General features: G+C 39.0%; 2 protein-coding genes across 3 annotated transcripts in view; both read left to right on the forward strand.

The window, feature by feature from the left end:
• LOC145554009 (NACHT, LRR and PYD domains-containing protein 3-like) overlaps window positions 1-23,124 on the forward strand; it is a 143,207-nt gene that overhangs the window by 57,637 nt on the left and 62,446 nt on the right. Inside the window, exons 9-10 of the mRNA XM_081613228.1 lie at window positions 17,624-17,797; window positions 19,566-19,739. Coding sequence (XP_081469354.1) covers window positions 17,624-17,797; window positions 19,566-19,739 — 348 coding nt within the window. The remainder of the gene's footprint in view (window positions 1-17,623; window positions 17,798-19,565; window positions 19,740-23,124) is intronic.
• LOC145553990 (protein NLRC3-like) lies at window positions 9,304-15,807 on the forward strand. Of its 2 annotated transcripts, none has more exons than XM_081613210.1 (5): window positions 9,304-9,415; window positions 10,948-10,982; window positions 11,614-11,895; window positions 12,326-14,141; window positions 15,581-15,807. In XM_081613210.1, exons 2-5 carry the CDS (start codon window positions 10,955-10,957, stop codon window positions 15,588-15,590), a joined length of 2,136 nt encoding a protein of 711 aa, XP_081469336.1. In that variant the 5' UTR covers window positions 9,304-9,415; window positions 10,948-10,954; the 3' UTR covers window positions 15,591-15,807. The 2 variants fall into 2 exon arrangements, with proteins under 2 accessions (XP_081469336.1, XP_081469337.1); XM_081613211.1 differs by having other exon boundaries at window positions 15,584-15,807.

Consider the following 23,124-nt stretch of genomic DNA (forward strand, 5'->3'; position numbering starts at 1 on the left):
ATTAAGCTTTAGTTCAGTTTAAATCCACATGCAGAATGACCTGCTTTAATGTCCACCAGGGGGCAGAGTTCTCCACACAAACTGTGTTTCTATCACGCTTCATAGATTCCAACAGGGATGCTCAAAGTGGGGGGCGGGGGCCAATTGTGGCCTTTGAATGGACTTTGTTTGGCCCCAGGCTGTGATTGTAAAGTGATGCCAATTTGTCTATCAGATGGTCGTCAATTGAGTCACATTTGATTGTCCAAAATTACTGAAACTCATTTTGTCAAAAGTCCAAGACCATTCAAAAGAAATGTCCTTTCACAAGGATTTAGAAACACACTCAGATGCGCTACTTAGATTTCCGTTGAAAACTCAGATGACACAGTGGAGCTCCAGTGACGTGAGGATCAGAAGTCACCAGCCCGGTCCGATGTAGTTCTGGACAAGTCACGGCACCAATGTGGCCTATGTGGTTCTGGTGGCTTCTATCGGTGTGGCAATGAATGACAAGGAGCTGCTCAAGTTGGCATCAGCGGTTTCTTTAATTCTCCATCTGCATTTCATAGAATGGGCCTGGAGGTAAAGTCAGTCTCTGGCATAAAACAAGCTCCTCGTCGGTGATCCTCATGGCTCTGAGGATTACCCATAATAAGGTAACCACAATAAAATCATTACAAATTACAGTGACCGCATAGTGGGTTTTGTTTTACAGTAAAAGAACAACCAGTGAGTGTCTTATACAGAGAAAATAAAGTAACTAATTAAATTATTCTGAAAAATAAAATAAAATGCTGACATTTAATTTACTGGATGCCATTTTTATCTTTTAGTTTATATAACCTTGCATTTTAGTACAATGCAGAAACATAAATAAACCACATCATTATATAAAACTGTTAATATAAAACTCAGTCTCATGTTAACCATCTGCTACAGGAGATTTGGTAAAACATACCTGCATTTCACAAAACGGGCATGGAGGTAAAGTCAGTCGCTGGCATAAAACAAGCTCCTGCAAGGAGAAGCCATAGTTTGCAGTAATAACCTGATGAGCAATTAACCCAAGGGCTTCAACATATAAACTATGAATTTCTCCAGCAGCAATGTTTATATTATCTACAACTAAACGGTGAATTTCAAAGGTTGTAGTGAAATTTTATATTTTCCCTGCTTCTCCTTTTGCTGTTTCAGAATATAGTTTTACCATAGGACACTCCCAAAATATGTGGGAAAAATCCTCCATTTATCCACATTTCTACCAGCAGAGGGCGCTAGCATTACTATCATAACTGGGTGTTACCTTTGGGGTTGTAAAAAATCTCATTCTTAGTTTCCAGCTAAACTCTCCCCAGTTTGGACTCGGGCTGAAACGATTCCTCTAATACTTCAACTACCTTGATTACTGAAAATCCTCGAGGTAAATTAATTTGCCTCTAAGCTTTGTTAATTTAATTATAATAAATAATACTGTTAAACTATCCAGCGCACTGCGGTCTAGCCAGAAGGTTTTTGTGTTGCACAATGCAAACGTTTGACGCGTTTGTGCCATAGTTTGTAGCTACGGAGGGAAACGGAGATGCTTAGAAGAAGAAGGAATGAAAGCGACAAAAACTGTCAAAGTTTGGGAACATTTTAGTCTAAAGAGAAAAGACAACACATAATAGGTATTTTTCCTTTTGAACCTTTATTAACAGAATCACAGACAACGTATGTGAATTTTATGACCAAGCTTTTGCAAAAGGAGAAGACTCAGCAAACTGCTCCTCTGAGTCGTTCACGTTCTGCCTCACTCTGCTTGAGCAGGCCTTTTGTTTGGGAAAACATAGTCAGAAAAGATGAACAATAAGACAGGCGGCGAGCTCTATCTAACACACAGGTCATCTAGCTCTTTCCCTTGAGAGCGAACTCCGGAGGGAGCAATCAGTTCACCGGAACACCGATATTCAACACAACAATCAAAAAGTATTCGCATCACGTCATTTACTGACTCACATTAGACTGAACGTTGATTAACATTAGACTGAATATGACTAAAGTAAATAACAAAGATGATAATATCAAAACATCTCTGACATTCCCCCCTTTTTATCATTTTACCATGTGTGTAAAATTTCTTCAAAAGTTGAGCAAAGAAAAGAAAAAGAATAGGTCCAATAAATGCATGATTTTTTCTTCTAATCTAAACATAGAAAATACAGTGAAATAAATGAAAAAATAAAAGAAACAGCAAAAATCAAATGCAGTCTTCTCATCACTAGCAGCACTTGTTTTCACATTTTCAGTGTGGGAATCATTCAGCAAACAAATTAATTTCTCATTGATTACAGCACTTTGTCATCAGAAATATTCAAACAAGTCATCTTCATTTGTGTCATAGGTTATTTTCATCAGCTGATAGCTGACCACAGCAGTGTTGAATGTCTTACGTATCAAACGTCGAAGGCATGGAATGACGCATTCTGTAAACAGGCAAAAAAGAATCAACACAGTCAGAAACGGTGTTACAATCTTCAACAGTAAATTCCACCATGGTAAGGAAGAGAGCCAAGAAAGCAAATCAAAAGAAGATGATCCTTGTGCTGCTCCTTCCACATAATGTTTAAGCTCCTCCAGCTCATGTAGAGCATCAGAAATAGTCCCACCAGTTCCTGTTTCGTCAGGAACGAATGTACAGCACGCTGAACCAATGATTTTGCAGACACCACCTTGAGAGGCTGTGTGCAAGTCCAGCACAACACGATTTTGCAAAACCATGTGTCTCAGTTCAGTCAGCACTCTCACGATGCCATTGGTCAGCTGACGTGTGCTGTTGATGAGTCGCAGTAATCCATAGCTGTGATTTTCTACGTGATCTCGAACCTCTCCTACTCCGACCCATGGAAACAGGCCTTGCATGAACTTTTCTCCACCATTCCAGATTTTAAATTCCCAAGGAACTCCAGTGTCCATCGTGAGGCCTCCCAAGCGTTTGACCTCTGGTATAACTGCAGGCTTGGAGCGGGCAGCTAGAACATGATGTCCTTTCCTGATGAAATCAATTGGGCTGGTTAAGGGGACCAAGGCACACAGTCCTCCCCAATAGCGTGGCAAGACCATGTAAGCTCCATTTCCACACAGGAAGTACCAGTCTGCCATCACCCGAGAACCATAGTTTCCAGGCACTATGGCGCTGCACAGTGTTGTCTCCTGTCGTCCTCTCATCCGATGTGAAACTCCTCTCCTGAAGCAAGTTGTCACAGTCTGGGTTGTCCTTCCAGACTTTGCAGTCGGGGGTCGCCCTTTGACCCCTGCAGGCAATGCAGTTGATGTAATTCGGTGTCGTTTTGCAGTAGGTGTAAACTGTGTTACACAAATTCCAAGATAACATCCCAAGAGAAACGTGTCCGTCATTGAAAACGCAGCTCCTCAGAGACCCGGGTTTAGCTCCTGCCAAAGAAATGTCTCTGGTATTTTCCATGCGGTTAGTGAGAACAGTTGAAACGGGAGTAGAGACACATCTGCTTGTCATCAGTGATGTGTCCTGCACGCAGACCTGAGTTGTGTGTGGCAATTGGCAGCTGCGCACACACATAGCAGTTCACCTCTTTCTCCTCGTGAGCAGTCCTGTATATCAGCTGCCACCACAAGCTGGTGCTGTAGTCATGTGGGTGGAAAGTGAGGTCACTTCCTCCTCCAAACATCAGACATGCTGCAGTCACAGCGCAGTAGAAGATCCATCTGGCATATGGAGTCCCCATTGCTGCTGGGCGCGCAGAGATGTCAAAACCCCCCAAACTAAAGAGTGAGAATCTTAAGCGTTTCTTCACCGGGTTTGAGACAAACCACCCTTAAAAATGGAACCACTTTGCAGCCCGGGCTTCCTCTCTACTCAGGATTAGGGGTCCAACACTCTCTGCAGCTTGCAGTGACTGAGATGTATCCAGCTGTGTCTTTCAGCAATCTTTACAGCTGATGGTGTTGTCATCAGCACCTGGATGATGACAACATGACGATTTCCCACCGTGGACTCGTCCAGTTCTTTTGTTTGATGACTTTGATGTAGACCCAGTCTCCTGACTCGATGGGAGTGGCCTCCTGTGAAGGAAGAGAATCAGAAGGCAGTAAATTTGCACAGGACACTTCCTTCAGTTTAAGAGTTCTGATCGTATAATCTGCTAATGTTTGTTTTTCATCTGCTTTCTGTAAGTCTGGAGCAAACAGAGGCAATCTGTAAGCTCTCCCATGAATTATTTCAAAAGGTGAACCTCTTACACCCTCAGGGGTATAAATAAATTTCCGCCTGACAAAAACACACAAAAGTAAATCACTTATAGCCTCACAGCTATTAGATTTAATAAGAAACTTTTGGTACCTCTGTAAAGGTAAGATGTCATAGAATGGTTTTCTGGTGTCAGCACCATTGTATCTTTGACCCTGCCTGAAATATTAGGGACAAAATACAAAATATTTTGCATTTTTTTAACCTCGCCAAAATTTTCTTTGAAATAAACATTGAAAACACTACCAAAATAGTATTTGTAACACAAAAAAGTAGTACAGACTTTTAAATCTAAATGTTGTGTAAAAGTATACCAAATTTGGACTCAATCAGATGAATCATATTTATTTTAGAATGGTATTAGTGAGAAATTTCTTAGGCGGAGAGGCCATTTTGGCACATTTATCCAAAATGTCACCAAACTGTGCCAAATGTGTTTTTTACATCAATACTGGGGGTTTGTTAAAATTAAAGAGCTTATTACCATCTAATGACACTTTCTACATATAATATAACCATTGGTCATGACATTTACCCATTTATATGCAAAATGTACCATTGTGCACAGTGTAATATGTATAATAATGATGATGTGAAAGCTCTTTCTTTGACTCCAAATAGAAAACTTTTATTGAAACAAGATAAAACAGTCAAAAATACTTTTGAATAATTTAAAAGAGCAAATAAACAATTTTGAAAATCCACCACCACCATCACCACCAAAAAATGGACATCTTACCTCAAAGAAGGTGAAGAATCATGAGAGGTGAGGGAGGTGGGGGAGGTTCAGCTCCACCTGAGCTTGATGGTTCGGCTTCCACTTGACTATAAATAAAAATAAAGTATTTGAAGAATTAGAGGTTCATTACAAAGTAATGAACCAAAGTAAACATGAAATCCTTACTAGTAAAATAAAACATATTTTAGTAAAACATAAATAAACAAATAACCACATGGTTTTACTTCCTGCTGTTATTACAAGCATATAATCACTGAAATTAATAAATAAATAGAACCAAAACATCAAATATTTTGTGTGAAATTGCGGGGGGAAACTTACACATCACCGAGATCAAGTCTGTCAGCTGTGTCCGGCTCTTCCTCTTCCTCTTCGTCCGAATCCCACCAGCTATCAGAAGAGCTAGCTCCACTCGTAGCAAATCGAAAAACCGTTGTTGTTCAAAAGCCTTCAAAAGCCTCTAAATCGTCCAGTTTCTGCTGCTATGATCGATTTATCATAAATAAATCAAAACTGAACTCACGGAACCGAGATAACTCCACGTGCTCAGACGTGCTAACGCACGGAGAGCGCACGGAGAGCGCATAAATTACGCATACATTTAGATCGGGTTCCGGAAAATACGTCATGATTTTGCATAGCCGACATCTTGTGCCATACTCTGAGAGTCTTTCCACTGTCTCGTGAAGCCATAAAATGGCCGTGATGATCAGCTGATCGGGGGTTTTCCGGGCAGTTGCGTCATCGCCCGAGGACCTTTAAATCTCATCAGCTGTTTTTAAATAGCTCTAAAATCTTAACATTTTGGGCAAAACCTTTATGCAGAATAGTTTTTGAAAGATTAAAGCCTCTTTTAGCGGATAATAAAAAAAAAAAATTTTTAAAGGCACGTGGAGTCTTTGTTTACAGAGCGAGTCGAGGTCACATGACAGCTGGACCCGCCGTTGGGTCCGTCGGGCTTTTAAACCATTTGCTGTTGGGGTGATTCTCATATAGAGCTTCACCAAGGCTAAACATTCTGGCCAGGGTCAGCCAGTGTCTGTCATGCATTTTCTTAATCTGCTTTTCACAGTACCATTTGTTTTTTCCACAAGCCCTGCACTCTGTGGGTGATAGTTTTTTAGCCACTTTTTACCCAACATTTTAAGAAGTCATTTCCTTTGCTGCATAATGTATATTTAATTTATTCTGGCATTAGGTAAATGTATCTTGAAGGAGAATAACACTTAAATAAAAGTGCAACAAGGATATTCATGTAGAATCAAAAATAACTCACCCTGTATTACCATGATAGATATAATGAATGTAATAAAAGTCATTAATGAAGGGGAAGAAACTCAACCCAGACTAAGTTTAGTTTCTGGTTCACAGAGTATGAAGTTAAATTTGTTTCCCAATTATTCAATGGAAAAAAAAACTAACCTCAGTTAAGTAAAATAAAATTGTAATCAAAACGTTTGGAATTGTAATGATTTTTTAAAACAAAAAGTTTTGTTTAAAAGACTTCTTTTAAACTAAATAACTTATTTTTACCAAACATGAACATTTATTTGCACACATCATAAATCTTGTGTTGTGATTTTAGGTCCTGCTCAAGACGTCATGTGAGAATCACAAGCAAAACTTTGAGTCACAAACAAAAACTAGAATAGCAAGAAAATATTTTTGACAAGCGCAAATAAGTTTCTTTTGCAAAAAAGAAAGTTATCTTTATGAGTCAAAAATGTGTGATTTAAAATTTTTAAAAAGTTTTTTTAAGCAAAACTCAGTAGGCTTTTCTCATGGTGACAAGCATTAACAATTCAATTGTTGCTTTTTTTTTTGCAGTTCCAGGTTAAAGTTTGATGCAGCTCTGCTTTCCTGAATGGACCATCTTCATCTCCACTGCAGCAAACAGGCAGCTCTTTTTATATAGATTACAGTCACTAAAAGGTTGCATTGAGCCCTTGTTCATATTTTTAATAGTGTAATTCTGTAAAGACAGCATATGTCTGGTGGTCCGGCTCTGATTTACATATCTTGTTAAATTGCGGGTTTGAATATTGCCAGAGGTGTGACCAAGTCACTGTGTTGCAAGTTTCAAGTAAGTTTCAAGTCTCTGTCCTCAAGTCCGAGTCAAGTCTCAAGTCAGGAACCTTTAATTTCAAGTCATTTTTATTTTTTTTTTAATAATTTGCAATTATACATGAAATTCAAATCATAGACCATTTGTTCCTTTTAAAATCTGTTTTTATCTCAAATAATAGAACATGTGCAGCTGAACACAAAGTATAAAAAACATTTTTAAATTGGGCCTCTTTATTGCACAGTTCTGTTTAACTTGATATTCAATAAAAAAGACGAACATTTTTCTGCATTTATTTCTAAGTGTGTTAGTTTCAGTCCTCCGTAAATATGGGCCAGATATTCCAAACACAAAATTTATTTGGGACAGTCACTGTATTTGGTCTGTTTTAACAAATAAACCACATGAAAAAATCAAAATCATTGCAAATAAAGTGGAGTGGTTTTGAATTTGGATGTGATGGTAAAATAAATATCTGTCAGGCCAAGTGGGTTAAATCTACAGCCAATTTCACATCAATATTGATAAAAACATGTTGTGTGAATCAAGCTGGTCAGAATCACTAAACACAAAATAATGAGCTCATTATTTTATGTCTTACTCAGTTTACTATCCCACTTAGTGTTATATTCAGGGTCAGTGACTTTGTACAATTTTTATTTTTACAGAAATTTTTGAAAAGATATTTGTTTTTCCAGCACAGCTATACTACTTGGGTTCTGTGCGACATGTGACAGTCAGTCAGTGCATTAAGTCAAAAACAGTTGACTTAATGCACTGACTGCAGTAAACAATATACTGTCAATATAATTTCCCAACGTAATTATCCTGACGGCTTTAAAACTTTTACACAGTCATATTTCAGTTTTAGATGTTATATTTCATCATTATTTTTTACACTATCAGAAGCAGTATGTTAGAAAATGCAGCAAACAAAGACATTTCTACGTTAAATTTAAATATTGTAGAGTTAAATGTGAGGCTGACTGTGTGACAGATGAACCTCGACCCAAACTGAAGAATGAGGAAACATTCCTGCACAGCAGAGACACAAACTCATAAACATCTTCCAGTAAACACCTTCAGTGATTAAAACCTGTTTGTTAACTTTTCCATTGAAATGTTTGAAACAAACCAGTTAAACAACTTCAAATCGAGTCAAGTCCCAAGTCAATGGCATGAAAAGTCAAAGTCAAGTCCGAGTCTTTAAACATTTTTTCAAGTCAAGTCTCAAGTTGTGATTTTAACGACTAAAGTCCAAGTCATGTGACTCGAGTCCAAGTCATGTGACTCGAGTCCAAGTTCTTCTGCCCAGATAATTTATTTATATCTAAATAAATCCAGTGGACATGCAGAGGAGATAATAATGTTCCTGTAAAGGTGATCACAGTCAAAATACGTTTTACACCAAGATTGAATCTTTGCAGGGAAAGAAAACTAAACAAACTGACGGCTTTAAAACTTTTACACAGTAATATTTCATTTTTAGATGAAATTCTTCATTTTAATTTTTTACCCTTAATTTTTCCACTATCAGAAGCAGTATGTTAAAAAATGCAGCAAAGGCATTTCTACGTTAAATTTAAATATTGTAGAGTTAAATGTGAGGCCGACTGTGTGACAGATGAACCTCGACCCAAACTGAAGAATGAGGAAACATTCCTGCACAGCAGAGACACAAACTCATAAACATCTTCCAGTAAACGCCTTCAGTGATTAAAACATGTTTGTAACTTAGCAGGTTTTAACTTTTCCATTGAAATGTTTGAAACAAACCAGTTAAACAACTTAAAGCCTCCAGGTTAAAAGAGGCCGAAGCTTAAAGAACACTATGTTCAGAATGAAAGAGGTTCAGGTGAGAATCAAAGTTTCCTTCAGATCAACATTAAACAAGATTAAATAAATTAATAAAATCTGTATCTGATAATATGAACATATCAGAGTTGTGTCAACATGTGGAGAAACTTCAACATTTCAAGGTTCTTGGCTCTTTGGCTCAGATCAGAATAAGCAGAAACTATTATTAGTTTTATTGCTCTTGTGTTTCTGAGCAGAAACCTGTTGGTTGTTAAAGTTCTTTATAGATAAAATTGAAAATCTCCATTAATTTAATAAAATATTGATTAAAAATACTAAATATATTTAAAACATAAAGAACATTTAAACCAAAATGTGAATTTATTGTTTTTAGACATTTATTTCCTGGTATCAATGATCAGACAGGATTCCTGTCATTTCAACAGGTGAACACACCTCTGCTTTCAGAGGGGGCGGAGCCTGAGGTGGGTCCGGTTCAGGTTCTGGAGAATCGGATCCAGTTCTCCAGTTCGCTCCGACTCGGTTTGTGTGAACAGAAGGAGAATCTAAGGTGAGTTTTAACTCCACTTTCTACTGGTTTCCAGTCCTGACTGGGTTTTCTCTCTTTGAGCTGCTGGACAGAACCAGAACTGGGCCTGGTTCTGGTTCTGGTTCTGGTTCAGAGCTGCAGCACCTGATTTCAACCAGGAACTCTGATTTTCTCTGAGTTTTCATCTGTAACCCAGACAACCAGCTGAGTTTGCTCCCAGTTTCATAGTGGAGTCAAACTAGTAAAAGTAGGTTCTGAGTGTTTGTGGCCCGACTGAGATATCTGGGTTCTGGTTGGTGGATGGAAAATATTTCAATATGAAGTCAATAATTTATTGATCAGAGAGGATTTATCTGGGCTTTTATCAGTAGATTGAATCAGTCTGTGGTGACAGAGGACAGCTGATCACATTTCAATCAATTATTGATCAATAATCAGTGATTATGGTGACATAACAACACAGCGCCCCCTAGAGTATTTAAAAACATCCACAGCTGTTATTTAGACCTGAACAGAGTTAAAACATCAAAACCTGTCAAAACTATTGGACCCGATTTACACACCCAGCAGGAAGTCGGCCATTTTGGATCAAATGTTTTGTTTTGTTTTTTATTTCTTTATATTTTTGACATTTTGACCTTACAAATAAAAAGTTAACTAAAACTCTGAGATTTGGTTGTGAAAGCTCAGATGTTTAAGTTTCTTTAATACCAAGAAAACTTTCCTCCACTCCAACCGTCGCTCTATTTCTGAGTTTTTAAAATAATTTAGCAAATATTTGCGTAATTATTGGTTCAATCACAGTAATAATTTACGCTTTTATATTTTAATCACTGAAATCTTTCACTGATATTTCCAGCCTTCATTTTCTCCATTAGTCTGAACTTGTTTTAATGAAACAAATCAAAGTTCCTGGTGAAGTAAATAAATCTACTTATTGTTAAATCTTTATTTTTGGTTCAGTGCTAAATGTCTGTGTTTGTTCATGTAATATAAATGAACTGAGAGTCTCTTTAGAATCACTGCAGCTTTTCCTCTTTGGGTTGGTGGCAGGATTTTGACCTTTGACCCAAATGGCTGCAGTGAGTATTTTAGTTTCCAAGTAAAACTGTAGCAAATGTGTTAAGTTGTTGTTTAGCCAAATGGGAACCCAAGTTGGGCTTTTCAAGCCAGAATAGCAAAAAACTAGAGGAGCTTTCTGCAGCTGATGCTGCCACCTGGTGGCAGGAGCCATACAGTACAGTCAGATGGCAAAAAGCAAGAGGTGAAGATGTTTACATCTCAACCTGAAGGAAATCAGACTAACAGTCAGGAACGTCATTTCTTGTAAAGAAAGATGTGATAAATGTATTTTTATACCACAGATGTTTTTTTAATAGTTTGCTCTGACATTGTAGCTTTCATGATTACATAATTATGTTTTTCTTTAGGGGTCTGTGCTTGTGTGTTTTAAATAAGTACTTTTAGGGTATTTATAGTTCCCATTCCAACTGCATAAAATAAACTATTCATGAAATAAAGTCTGAAACATAACGAATCTTCATGTTTTCCAGGTAAAAGATGGCAGAGAAACAGGAAGAGGATTTCGGTAAGTGATCAGAAGCAGAAATGAAGAATCTTAAAGGAACAAACTGACCAATCACAGCCTGTGTTGCTGCCATGTGATGAAGCTCAGCCTCAGTGTCTTCATTGTTTTCATGCTTCCTGTTCAGTGAAGCTCTGGTGAAACTAAAAGTAACCGAAGTGAAGAACAGGCCAGCAGCTCTGATCATCATTTATTAATAATTTATCTCAGACATTCTGTGTCTTTTATTCCATCACTTGGTGTCAGAGATGCTAAAGTTTAGAGATGGAGATGAAAAAAGAAAAGTGATGAAAATGTTAATCAGTCAATATTTTCATCACAATATTCACCAATAATATCATAATTTCCTTTTTTTCCTAAAGTAGTGCAGCTCCATATTTAGAAGGTGTTTCTTTTATTGTTCTTCCTGCAGTGAGGAAAGAAAGTGATGAACCAGAAGCTTCATTTGGTCTCATGTAGACAGAATCAGTGGTCGTCACTCAGATATGAGGCAGAAACACAACAACAGGTTTAGACCTGAGGAGCTGATCAACAGACTCTGAATCTCTGGATGGAGCAAAATGAAGAGTTGATCTTCACGTTTTTCTCTCAGACATCAGTTTGAATTAATTATGTTTCTGATTTCTGCCTGCAGAGAAAAAACTTTTCAAGGTTCGCATTGAGTTTGTGGAAAGAGTTTCTGAGGAAATCCTGAATCAGCTCCTCGATGGCCTTGAGGCAGATGGCATCTTTAAACGTTCAGAGAAAGAAGAAATTCTTCAAAAGAACCAAACCAGAGCAAACAAGGCCCGGGACACCATCGATGCTGTGAGGATGAAAGGACAGAGAGCCAGTAGATTGATGATCAAACGTCTTCTCAACATAGATCCTACCCTGTCCAACCAGCTGAGTTTGTCCTCCGACTCCTCTGATTTAGGTTAGTCCCTTCACCAATCATGACTGGGTGGAAGTGAATTCATAAAACAGTGACTAATTATAACAAAAATAAATGGAGCATTATGGTTGCACTCCACCTGCTGGGCTGTAGGTCAGAAACTATAGAAAAGTTTTCCTGTAGATTGGCAGGAGGCGACTCTTAGTGTGAAAACACTTTGAATGTTCAGCATGATGTTTGTAGTCCAGTCAATTTATTAACAAGCAAAGTGGTACCATAAAGCTCCATGACTCGTTTTCTTCATGGTTTGAATGTTTCATGTTTCTTCTGAATGAAATCCTCCTCATGGTCTATAATTTGAATGAGTTCTTTGTTTAAACATCCTGATAAAGAAACAATCAAATTAAAATTCAATCAATTGAGTCTTCATTTTTTCAAGTGTTTCATCTTGTGTTTCTATCTCTTTGTTCAGATTTTGATGATCGATGTCAACATGACCTCAAAAAGTCTCTTCTGGACACGTTCCAATCTATCTGTGAAGGCATTGCAATTCGTGGAGAGAAAACTTCTCTGAATGATATTTACACAGAGCTCTACATCTTAGAAGGAGGAACTGCAGGGGTCAACCAGGAACATGAGGTCAGACAGCTTGAAACAGCATCCAGTAATCAAGGAACAAAAATAAACCTGGACGACATCTTTAAACCCAACCCTGGTAGAAAGCAACGGATCAGAACAGTGCTGACCATGGGAGTAGCTGGCATTGGAAAAACACTGTTAACACAGAAGTTCACTCTGGACTGGGCTGAAGGCAGAACCAACCAGAACATCGACTTCATATTTCCATTCACTTTCAGAGAGCTGAATAACTTGAGAGAAGAAACTTTCAGCTTGGTGGAACTGATTCATCACTTCTTTGATCAAATTAAAGACGCAGAAATCCGCAGCTTTAAAAAGTTTCAGGTTCTGTTCATCTTTGATGGTCTGGATGAAAGTCGACTTCCTCTGGACTTCAAGAAGAATCCAGTCCTGACTAACCCTTCAAAGTCCACCTCACTGGATGTTCTGCTGACAAACCTCATCATTGGGAAACTGCTTCCCTCTGCTCTCCTCTGGATAACCACACGACCTGCAGCAGCCAGTTTGATCCCAGATAACTCTATTGACAGGGCCATAGAGGTCAGAGGGTTCACTGACCCCCAGAAGGAGGAGTACTTCAGGAAGAGATTCAAAGATGAAGAGGAGAAGGCCAGCAGGGTCATCGCCCACATCCAGAAATCAAAAAGTCTCCACATCATGTGTCACATCCCAGTTTTCTGCTGGATCACTGCTAAAGTTCTGGAGCAAATGATGAAGACCAGAGAGGGAGGAGAACTGCCCAAAACCCTGACTGAGATGTACATAGAGTTCCTGCTGCTTCAGTTCACAATCAAGGAGGAAAAGTATAAAGAAGGAGCTGAAGAAGCTCTAGAGAACAAGAAGCTGATTGAGTCTCTAGGTAGTCTGGCTTTAGATCAGCTGCTGGAGGGAAACCTGATCTTCTATGACAAAGACCTCAAACGGTGTGGCATCAACATCAAAGATGCTGCGTTGTTCTCAGGAGTTTTTACTCAGATGTTTAAAAAGGAGAGAGGAACGCGCAACATCTCCGTCTACTCCTTTGTTCATCTGAGCATCCAGGAGTTTCTGGCTGCCGTCTACATGCTCCACTGCTTCACCAGCAGGAGGTCAGAGGTGATCAAGATGTTCCTGGGAGAAAAATACAAAAAAACTTCTCTAGATGAGTTCATGAAGAAAGTCATGGAGAAATCCCTTAGCAGTAAAAATGGCCACCTGGACCTGTTTGCCCGCTTCCTTCATGGTCTCACTGTGGAGTCCAACCAGAGACTCTTAGAAGATCTGCTGGGTCAGACAGAGAACAGTACAGGAACCAGGAAGGGAATGTTAAACAAAATAAAGAAAATATTCACTGGTTATAACTCTCATGGCAGAATCTCTCATGACAGAATCATCACCAACCTGAAGGAGATGAACACTGATAGAATCTCTGCTGACAGAAGCATCAACATCTTCTACTGTCTGGTGGAGATGAACGACATCTCATTTTATCAGGAGATCCAACGGCTGCTGGATTCAGGGAAGGAGCTCTCAGAGACTGACTGTTCAGCTCTGGCATTCATGCTGCAGATGTCAGAGGTTCTGGATGAGTTGGACCTGGAGAAGTACAACACATCAACAGGTGGACGACTGAGACTGGTTCCAGCTGTGAGGAACTGCAGAAAGGCTCGGTGAGTCCAGATGTTTTCATTGTGTGAATGCTGATTTAGCACTATTATCCTGCCGTTTCTTCTTCTTTCTTCAAGTTGATTCTGGATGTTTTTGACCTTTAACTACTTCCTTCATCCTCTGGATGACTTCAGCCATTCAAACATCTAAACATTCAGTTCATCCAGGACAGCTGCAGCTTCTGGTTTTTAGACATTTTGATCTTTTTAAAATATTTAACTTTTTATCAGTTTTCAGGTTGAAATGAATAGAAACCCCTTAACTATAGAAAATGTTTGTTTTCTCTAAGATCCAATCAGCCAGAGAGACGTTTTAAACTTTAATCTCCTCTTCACTGATTGAGCTGCTGCTCCATAATTCACCTTTTAGGATATTTGACTGTTCTTATAAAATAAATGTTTAGATTTGATGGAAATTTGGATCATTAAAATAAACCATTGCATTAATTATAAACTTTGTGAACAGTGTTGATTATCTTCATCCCATCATCATCCTCACCTCTTCCTCCTCCCACTAGTTTCCTCTGAGTTTGTAAACGAGACCAAAATGTGGTGATTGTTGTCTGGTTCCAGAAAAAGTCCTGGTTTCTGTCAGATCCTCCCAAAGCTCTGAGAATCTGCTTCCGAAGCTGGAACCATTTTCCTCATCAGCTCTTCATCTGCAGCCTTTGTTGAAGCTGTTAGCTGTCCTCCATGAAGACCTGCAGAGACATGAGCTTCGCCTCTTTAGACATCTCAGCCTCTTTAGTTCCTGGAGAACTTTCACTGCTTCACCATGAAGATGCTGCTGGACCCAAACGCTCCGTCTGCTCCAGGGGTTTTGCTCTTCAGCTCTTTAGGAGTTTAGCAACAATTTCTTCTGACATCCAAACCTCTGAGACGATGGACAGACCACTGCAGAGATATGAGCTTCACCTCTTTAGACATCCCAGCCTCTTTAGTTCCTGGAGAACATTCACTGCTTCACCCACAACTGGGAGCATCATGTGTCTGGTCTGCTCCCAGTTTCCTCTGCGGCATTGTGATGGACCGAGTTAAAACAGGAGGAGTCACAGGATATTAATTAGAAAAATAGGGTTTTTTATTTTAACCCAAAGATTATAAAAGGACAAAAAGATGAACTGAGCTCATAAAAGAGGTCAAAGAAACAAAACTGAACTCTGGCAAAAATGTAAACAAACTGGCTGCACAAACAAACATAACTGACCTAACAAAGAAATGACACACAGGGTTTATATGCTGGCTGATCAGACCAATTAAGACACAATAGGGGCAACTAAACAGAATACAATTACAAACACAAAAACAAATAACAGTACAGCTAAGTTTGGCTAAACTAAAGACTCTCAAAATGAAAATCAAAAATATTAAACTTTAAATACTAATATTTACTTAAATACAAAACTTATCTAAACAAAGAAACTACAAATTTCCCCTGCCAGCAGGAACTAGTGGTGTAGTCCAATCAGCATTTAAGCCTGCTGAGCCCTGGCCCCCATCTTTTGTCTGTCCACTCCAAGGCAGGTAAGTACCGGCAAAACACAAACAAAAGGTCAGTCTCAAGCAAACAAATTAAACTTAAGTTGATACAAATACACATGCTAACTAAATGTGCGCGCCAACATAAAGAACAAATGTATCCAAATCAACTAATAAATGTTTTACTGAAGCTAAAGTGTTGTGTTTGAATGAAAAACAAATTGTGCATAAAAGTTACCGACTTCAAAGTGTGGCCATGGATTTGGCCATCACAGGCATCATTTAATCATCTGCTGCTGGGAGCCGCGTTTCTATAGAATATGCTACTATTATTACTGATGAGGAGGATTCTAGATGCTGCAGCAGCAGATATGGGCTAAACAAACCCAGAGAGGCCAGAGGTCCACAGCAGGCTGGACTTCCTGCTCTGCTCACTTCATTTATAACTCACTTCCTGCTTGGTGGAAGATCTCAAGGAGCCAAACGGTCTAGTCCAAGTCAGAGCTGTGAGCAGCTCCTCCTCCTCTCCATCATCTCCAGTAGTTTCCTTCATCCAGCTCAGTCAGCCTCTGCATCAGCTGCTGCAGCTCCTTTGAGGCTCTGATGCTGCAGAGAAACTGAACTTTCCTTCACAGATGATAGAAGATCTTCAACATCTGACTGAGCTGAAGGTCTGAGGACATGAAGCCTGGACCAGAACCAGAACCAGAACCTGGACTGTAGTCAGGAGCTGCACAGACTCTCTGTCGGGTCAAACTCAGGAAACTGAAGATCAGATGTTGATCAGATGATGACATCATGATGACATCACTGTTATCATATTTTATCTGTTTATGATCCAGATTGATTTCATTAGAACTGAATTTATTTCTTCTCTCATCACAGACTTGGTGGCTGTTGGATCCAAAAGGCTGAATGTGAAGTTTTGGCTTCAGCTCTGAAGTCCAACCAACATCTGACTGAACTGGAAATAAATCAGATCATCATAGATGAAGGTGGAGATTCTGATGTGAAGAATGTGTCTGAGATCCTGGAGAGTTCAGTCAGTAAAGTGAAGAATCTGAGGTTTGTTTTCTCTATTTATACAATAAAATCATTCATTGATACTTTAATCCTTAGTTTAATTAATATTTAGTTGTAATATTTTAAAACAACTTGTTTAAATGTCAGATTCTAATTTCAAACAGTTTGACCTTATAAATAAATTATTTCCTTATTTCAGACTTTGAGATTATTGAACCTTTTCAGTTTTTAAAATGTTTCTGACTGATGAACAAACTGAGTAAAATAATCCAAATGAAGTTAATTAATGATGGAGATGTTTCAGTTTGGTTGGTAAAGATTCAGATGGTTTTATTTCTGATTCTCATCTTTACATCCAGAATGAAATGTTGATCCTCCAGTCGAGCCACAAACACTGACCAGTTCAGATCACCATTAATGAAACATCTAAGAAGTGACTGATTGTAGAAAAGCAAATCTAGATGAGCTGAATGACAGTGAGGTTTGCAGCAGCAGCAGGTTCCTCCCTCTGTCCTGAAGCTGTGGTTCTGTTGGGCCGGGTCAGAGAGGAACCGTCCTCTTCAGTCGGTTGGAGCCTCGTCTCTGTGATGAAGCTTCATCAGGTCTCGTCTCCTGAGGAAATAATGGCCTCCATTGATTTCAGCAGCTTTAAGAAGAACCCAAAGCCATTCATGGATAAACTGAGTGGTTCTGATCCGGTTACCAAGTCGGGTCTCCAGCTGATGATCAGAACCAGCAGAAATAGCTCAGCTCATCCAGGCTGCTGCTCAGAGAAAACTTTGAGTTTCTTTGTTGATCAAATGTTCTGGTTCTGCTGGTTTGGACTCTTTAACCCAGTTTGACTGGATCAGATGTTAGAATCAGTTCATCAAGTTTCTTTTACATTCAGGGAAATTAATTTTCTACATTTTATTATTTATTTGTTCATATTTCAGTTTTAACTGCATCCTGTTGCTTCAGCTCATATTTTATTCTTTATTCAGATTGAGGAGCTGCAGTTTGTCAGAGACCAGCTGGACGTCTCTGTTCTCAGCTCTGAAGTCCAACCCGACCCATCTGACAGAACTGGACCTGAGCAGAACCAACCTGGAAGGTTCTGGACTGAAGGAGCTCTGTGGTTTTCTACAGACTGAAGGCTGCAGACTGGAAACATTGAAGTATGTAATTATATAATTATTGATATTTCAGTGAATAATTATCTATAATTGATCATAAATCAAAGTTCATTTCTTCTGATCTAATAAATATTTTCTGAGTTTGTTCCTGGATCCAGAGTTTAATTTAGTCCCTCTGAGTTGGACCTGCTGATCTGAGGTCAGAACAGGACAGCATTCGGACCCCCAGTGTGTAGAAATCCCCCTCAGGTCAAGCAGGTCAAAGGTCAGATCAGAAACACAGAGAATGAAAATCTCCCTTTATTGAAGATCCTCAAATCCCACATTTAGTTTTAAATATTCTGCTATTAGTTGATAATCATCCAGTCCAGGTTTAAAGAGTCCAGGTGTTTTAATGATTAACTAGAGCAGATTAAAGATGCTGGTTGTAGTGAAACATTAGGTGGAATCGCCCTTTATCCATTTCCTGGATCTGAAGCTCAATCAGAAACCAACTTCAGCTTCGTGTGAAATAATCCAGACCACTGAGTTTTTCTCTGAGCTCAACAGGCTGCAGGTTCTTCAGGACCTGAGTATTCTGGTCCAGACATCAGAACCAGCAGAGGCTGCAGCACATGAATCTGGACCAGGTGTGTTAGGAGAGGTTCTGCACATGCTCAGACTAAAGGTTCACAGTCTGACAGAGAAAGTCGACCAACTCTGGATGAAATGGTTCCTAGAACCAGGGAAGCTTTCTGGGGACTCGACTGCCTGCTCATATGGAGCTGCAGCTCAGGCAGGAGTTTGATGTTGGCAGGAAGCAAAACAACATGGAAGCAGGTGATGAGTTTCCATTTAGTGTCAATTCCACTGATGGAGCAAATGACAAGTCAGTCGTCCTCCAAACCACTGAGAGCAGCTTCCAGAGGAAATCTGAGTTTGTTCTGACAGTCAGACTCTATCAGGATGACCACAGTCTCCTGGACATGAAGGAGACAGAAATAATACAAAGATCATTCATTAAATACTGACTTTGTGAAGGTTATGGTGTTAAAGTCCTTTAGTTCAAACATCTTGATTCAGCTCTTATTTTGTAGGACAGGAAATGAGATCTTACCTTTGTAAAGCTTTGTGTGCAACAAGCTCCAGCAGTTCACTGAGTCATTCTCATGTGTTCACCTGGAAAATAGATTTAAAAATGACTCATCAGGTTGTTCTTTATGATAATGTTCCCATTTCTGCAGCGTCTCTGATGAAGGATTCAGAACTGGAACTAAATGACCCACATCAGTCTGACAGAGAAAAGGATCAATATTTTCTAGTTGATGGTTCAGAAACTGAATCAGCACAAAATGAGAAAATGATCAACTTTCAGAATCTGAGCTGTAATGGATGTTGTAAAACTCTGAATTAGACGGATTGAAATGAACCGTTTCCATGTCATACTTGGCAACGAGCTGCAGTTAAAATACAACCAGCCAGAAAAACATCATTAACAGATTAATGAACAAAAACTGGAGACATAAAATATCTGATGATAAATGATGGAGACGGGCCTGGAAGGAAACATGGAGGGAGAAAAACACCCGACTGAGTTTAAGATCCTGAGAAACTTTTAGAAAAACTTTGAGTTTCTTTGTTGATCAAATGTTCTGGTTCTGCTGGTTTGGACTCTTTAACCCAGTTTTACTGGATCAGATGTTAGAATCAGTTCATCAAGTTTCTTTTACATTCAGGGAAATTAATTTTCTACATTTTATTATTTATTTGTTCATATTTCAGTTTTAACTGCATCCTGTTGGCTTCAGCTCATCTTTTATTCTTTATTCAGATTGTTGAGCTGCAGTTTGTCAGAGACCAGCTGGACGTCTCTGTTCTCAGCTCTGAAGTCCAACCCGACCCATCTGACAGAACTGGACCTGACCGGAACCAACCTGGAAGGTTCTGGACTGAAGGAGCTCTGTGGTTTTCTACAGACTGAAGGCTGCAGACTGAATATACTGATGTATGTAATTATATAATTATTGATATTTCAGTGAATAATTATCTATAATTGATCATAAATCAAAGTTCATTTCTTCTGATCTAATAAATATTTTCTGAGTTTGTTCCTGGATCCAGAGTTTAATTTAGTCCCTCTGAGTTGGACCTGCTGATCTGAGGTCAGAACAGGACAGCATTCGGACCCCCAGTGTGTAGAAATCCCCCTCAGGTCAAGCAGGTCAAAGGTCATTCAACCAAGTCTAGAAAAGTGAATTCCTGGAATCTGACAGGAACAAATCAATAATCAATGATTGATGCTTCAACACTTTGATCAGAACCTGGAATGATTTTACTGACTAAAATCCTCAAACACATCATGACCCAGTACCAGGTTCTGGTTCTGGTTCTGAAGTCAGCAGGTCTTTATTGAAGCAGCAGCTTGTTGGCTTTAATATTCATGAGAATCTTGAACTGGTTCTGTTGGACTGGTTCACCTGCATCCTGTTGGCTTCAGCTCATCTTTTATTCTTTATTCAGGTTGATGATCTGCAGGTTGTCAAAGATCAGCTGTGATTTTCTGGCCTCAGCTCTGAAGTCCAACAGCCTCCGTCTGACAGAACTGAACCTGAGAGGAAACAACCTGGAGGATTCAGATGTTCAGCAGCTGAAGGATCTTGTAGAGACTTTACAGTAAGTAAATGTTTGTAGTGAGTCCAGCTGCTGTCAGCATGTTGAGCTAAACCCAGTTAGCATCAGAGCAAAGCTCCAGTGTTCCCAGTAAAGCTGCAGCTTCTCAGTGGGAGGAGAATGGTTCAGGCTTCCTGATTGGACACAGAGACAGCAACCAGCCAATCAGAGGAGCAGCAGCTTGCTGTGTTCCTGTGTTGGTGTGAAGATGAGTGTTGTTGCTGTGTCCATGTCTCCAGGACGTCCAGCTGGACTCCAGCGTCCAGCATGTCTAGAGACAGTGGTCCTCATTCATCAAACTGTGGCAGCAGCAGATCTGATCTCAGATCTGCTTGTTCTCTCAGTTCAACAGGAAACAAGTGATCAGGTTCATCTTGGTCACAGCTCTGAGATCAGTCTGACTGCAGCCTGGAAACCGTCTACTGGATGTGCTGCGTCACTGACTGCTGCAGGAGAGAGGCTGGAAACACTCACTGATCTGATCCTTCTTCTCTCTGCAGGATCTGATCTCTGTAAAGTAGAGAACGGTCTCTGTGTCCTGCTGATCCTCAGAGGTTGAAGCTGCAGCAGTTTGAGTCTAAAGAGACTCTGACTGGATCCTGATGATGACCTCTGACCTCCAAGATGTCTGTCATTTAGTGTCTCATGTTGTTTGTCTCTGTGGATCAATAAAGATCCGATTCAAACTGGGCTCCATTTAGAGGCTTCATGGAGTTTTGATCTGAACTGGATTCAACTGGAAAGTTGATCTTTTTTCTCTCTGGTTCATTTTCATCCTGGAACCAGAAATGGTCTGAGATGGAAACATGGGAATCATTTCAGTTCAGCTCTGAATCATGAAAGACATTCAAACCTCTTTTCTCTGCTGCTTCTTCTTCTGCTCACAGGAAAATGTTCCTCAAAGCTCCACAGATAAAAAGATGCTTTACTGGAAACTGCAGAGAAACTTCAGCTTCCATCACAGAAACCAGTTGAACCAGTTTAGAACTGGATGTCCCACAGAAACTCTGATTGTTTTTGTGTTTTACTTTTTTACTTCCTGGTTTGATGTTTTATTGATCAAATTAATGAGACATTTTACATGTTATACAGTTTTTTAAATAGTTAATATTTACTAACAAAGTTTAAACAAAGTTGTAAAACAAATTATGTCATTGCAGCCTCGGATCACGTCATCGGGGGGCGGGGCCAATGGAAGCAGCTTTATCTACGTCACGCTGCTGTACCAGCCGATACCAATGCCCGCTAGCATCACAGCTAACATAATCATTTAGTAATACATTACGTGGGAGGTTCTGGGCTTTAATATCAACATTTGCTTTTATAAAAGTACTGTAAAAAATAGTCACTCAGATTTAAAGACTGTAAATCAATTTAATTCAAAAACAAGAGCGATCCAGAGAAGTCCTGTCAATTTTCACTTCCATGCTTGTTTGATATCTTGCTGACTAGAAAGATACCAAGCTGGCAAACTATTGCTTAATAAAATGTATAAATCCTGAATCACTAACAGATAAACTACAGAAATTAAGACTAAATTATAAAAGATATAACACTGTTCTGTTCACATTGTTACATTAGTGATTTGTAAAACTTGAGGGCAGAAGAGGAATTGATGTTTGAACTGAAATAAATATAAATCTGCTTCTGGTTTGTTCATTTGCATGAGAAATTAAAATAATTAATAAAAATAAATATATTCTTTGAGAGAACAAATCAGCTTCCAGTTCAAACCGAATACTTTAAAAAATATATAGGAAAATGTGTATAAAACAGTGATTAAATAGTAGCTTCATAAATGTTTATATCTCAAATTAAGGTAGTAAATCAGATAAAACCGAACCTGGGTTCTGTTTAACCACTGCAGTACTGCGTGTCGCCGCTGGGTGTCGCTCTATCTCCATTTTATTCCTGCTAGTCTAACGGAGCAGATTAAGATCAACCTGATTGATCTACAGGGAGTCAATCATTGGTTGGTTCTCATCCTGTTTGTTGTCCTTCATCTTCTGAAAACATCTGTATGGTTTTGGTTTTTATTAAACTGAAGAACATCGATTTGTTTCAGCCTAATCATGTTTACAAACTAAATATTTAATATTAAAAGTAGATATTTTTGTCCATATTAGCCTTTTGAATTAAATATTTAGTTTATAACGCTGACATTTATAAATGTATGAAAAACATGGTGAAAATATGACCTTAAAAAAATGATCATAAATAAAAACATTGTTATTTTTTATAATGTAATGATTTGTGGGCAGATTCAAGTTTTATTTTTACATTTACTCTTTTAATCAGTTAATATATTATTCCAGTGTCTTGTGATAAATAACTATGTGCTGAAGGTCAGTGTGAGGTCAGGGATGTCTGAGTCCAGGTGAAGGTTCGTTCCTACAAGGTTATTTTGTGCTTCAGCTAGAAAACAGACGTTTCACCTGCAGCTAAAGAGGGAAGAGCTGAACAGAGTCTAGAGAAAAGTTATTGTTTGGTGGTTTGTTATTATTATTGGTAATTAGTTATTGTATTTGGTCTCTGGATGATGTTCTGAGATCCCAAAGGTATATCTTTGTATCCTTGTATTCAATAAATCAGACTAGTTTTACCTCACTGACTCTTTGTGCTGCTTTAATCCTTTGCATAAGGATGTAGGGGAGATTTACTGATCTTAGTTTGGTGTTTCCTCCCGGTTCCTGTGAAGGATTTATGGATTTGCAGTCCTA

Source organism: Poecilia reticulata, chromosome 12 (genome assembly GCF_904066995.2).
Source record: "Poecilia reticulata chromosome 12, P_reticulata-male-v2, whole genome shotgun sequence".
In the NCBI taxonomy this organism is placed as follows: domain Eukaryota; kingdom Metazoa; phylum Chordata; class Actinopteri; order Cyprinodontiformes; family Poeciliidae; genus Poecilia; species Poecilia reticulata.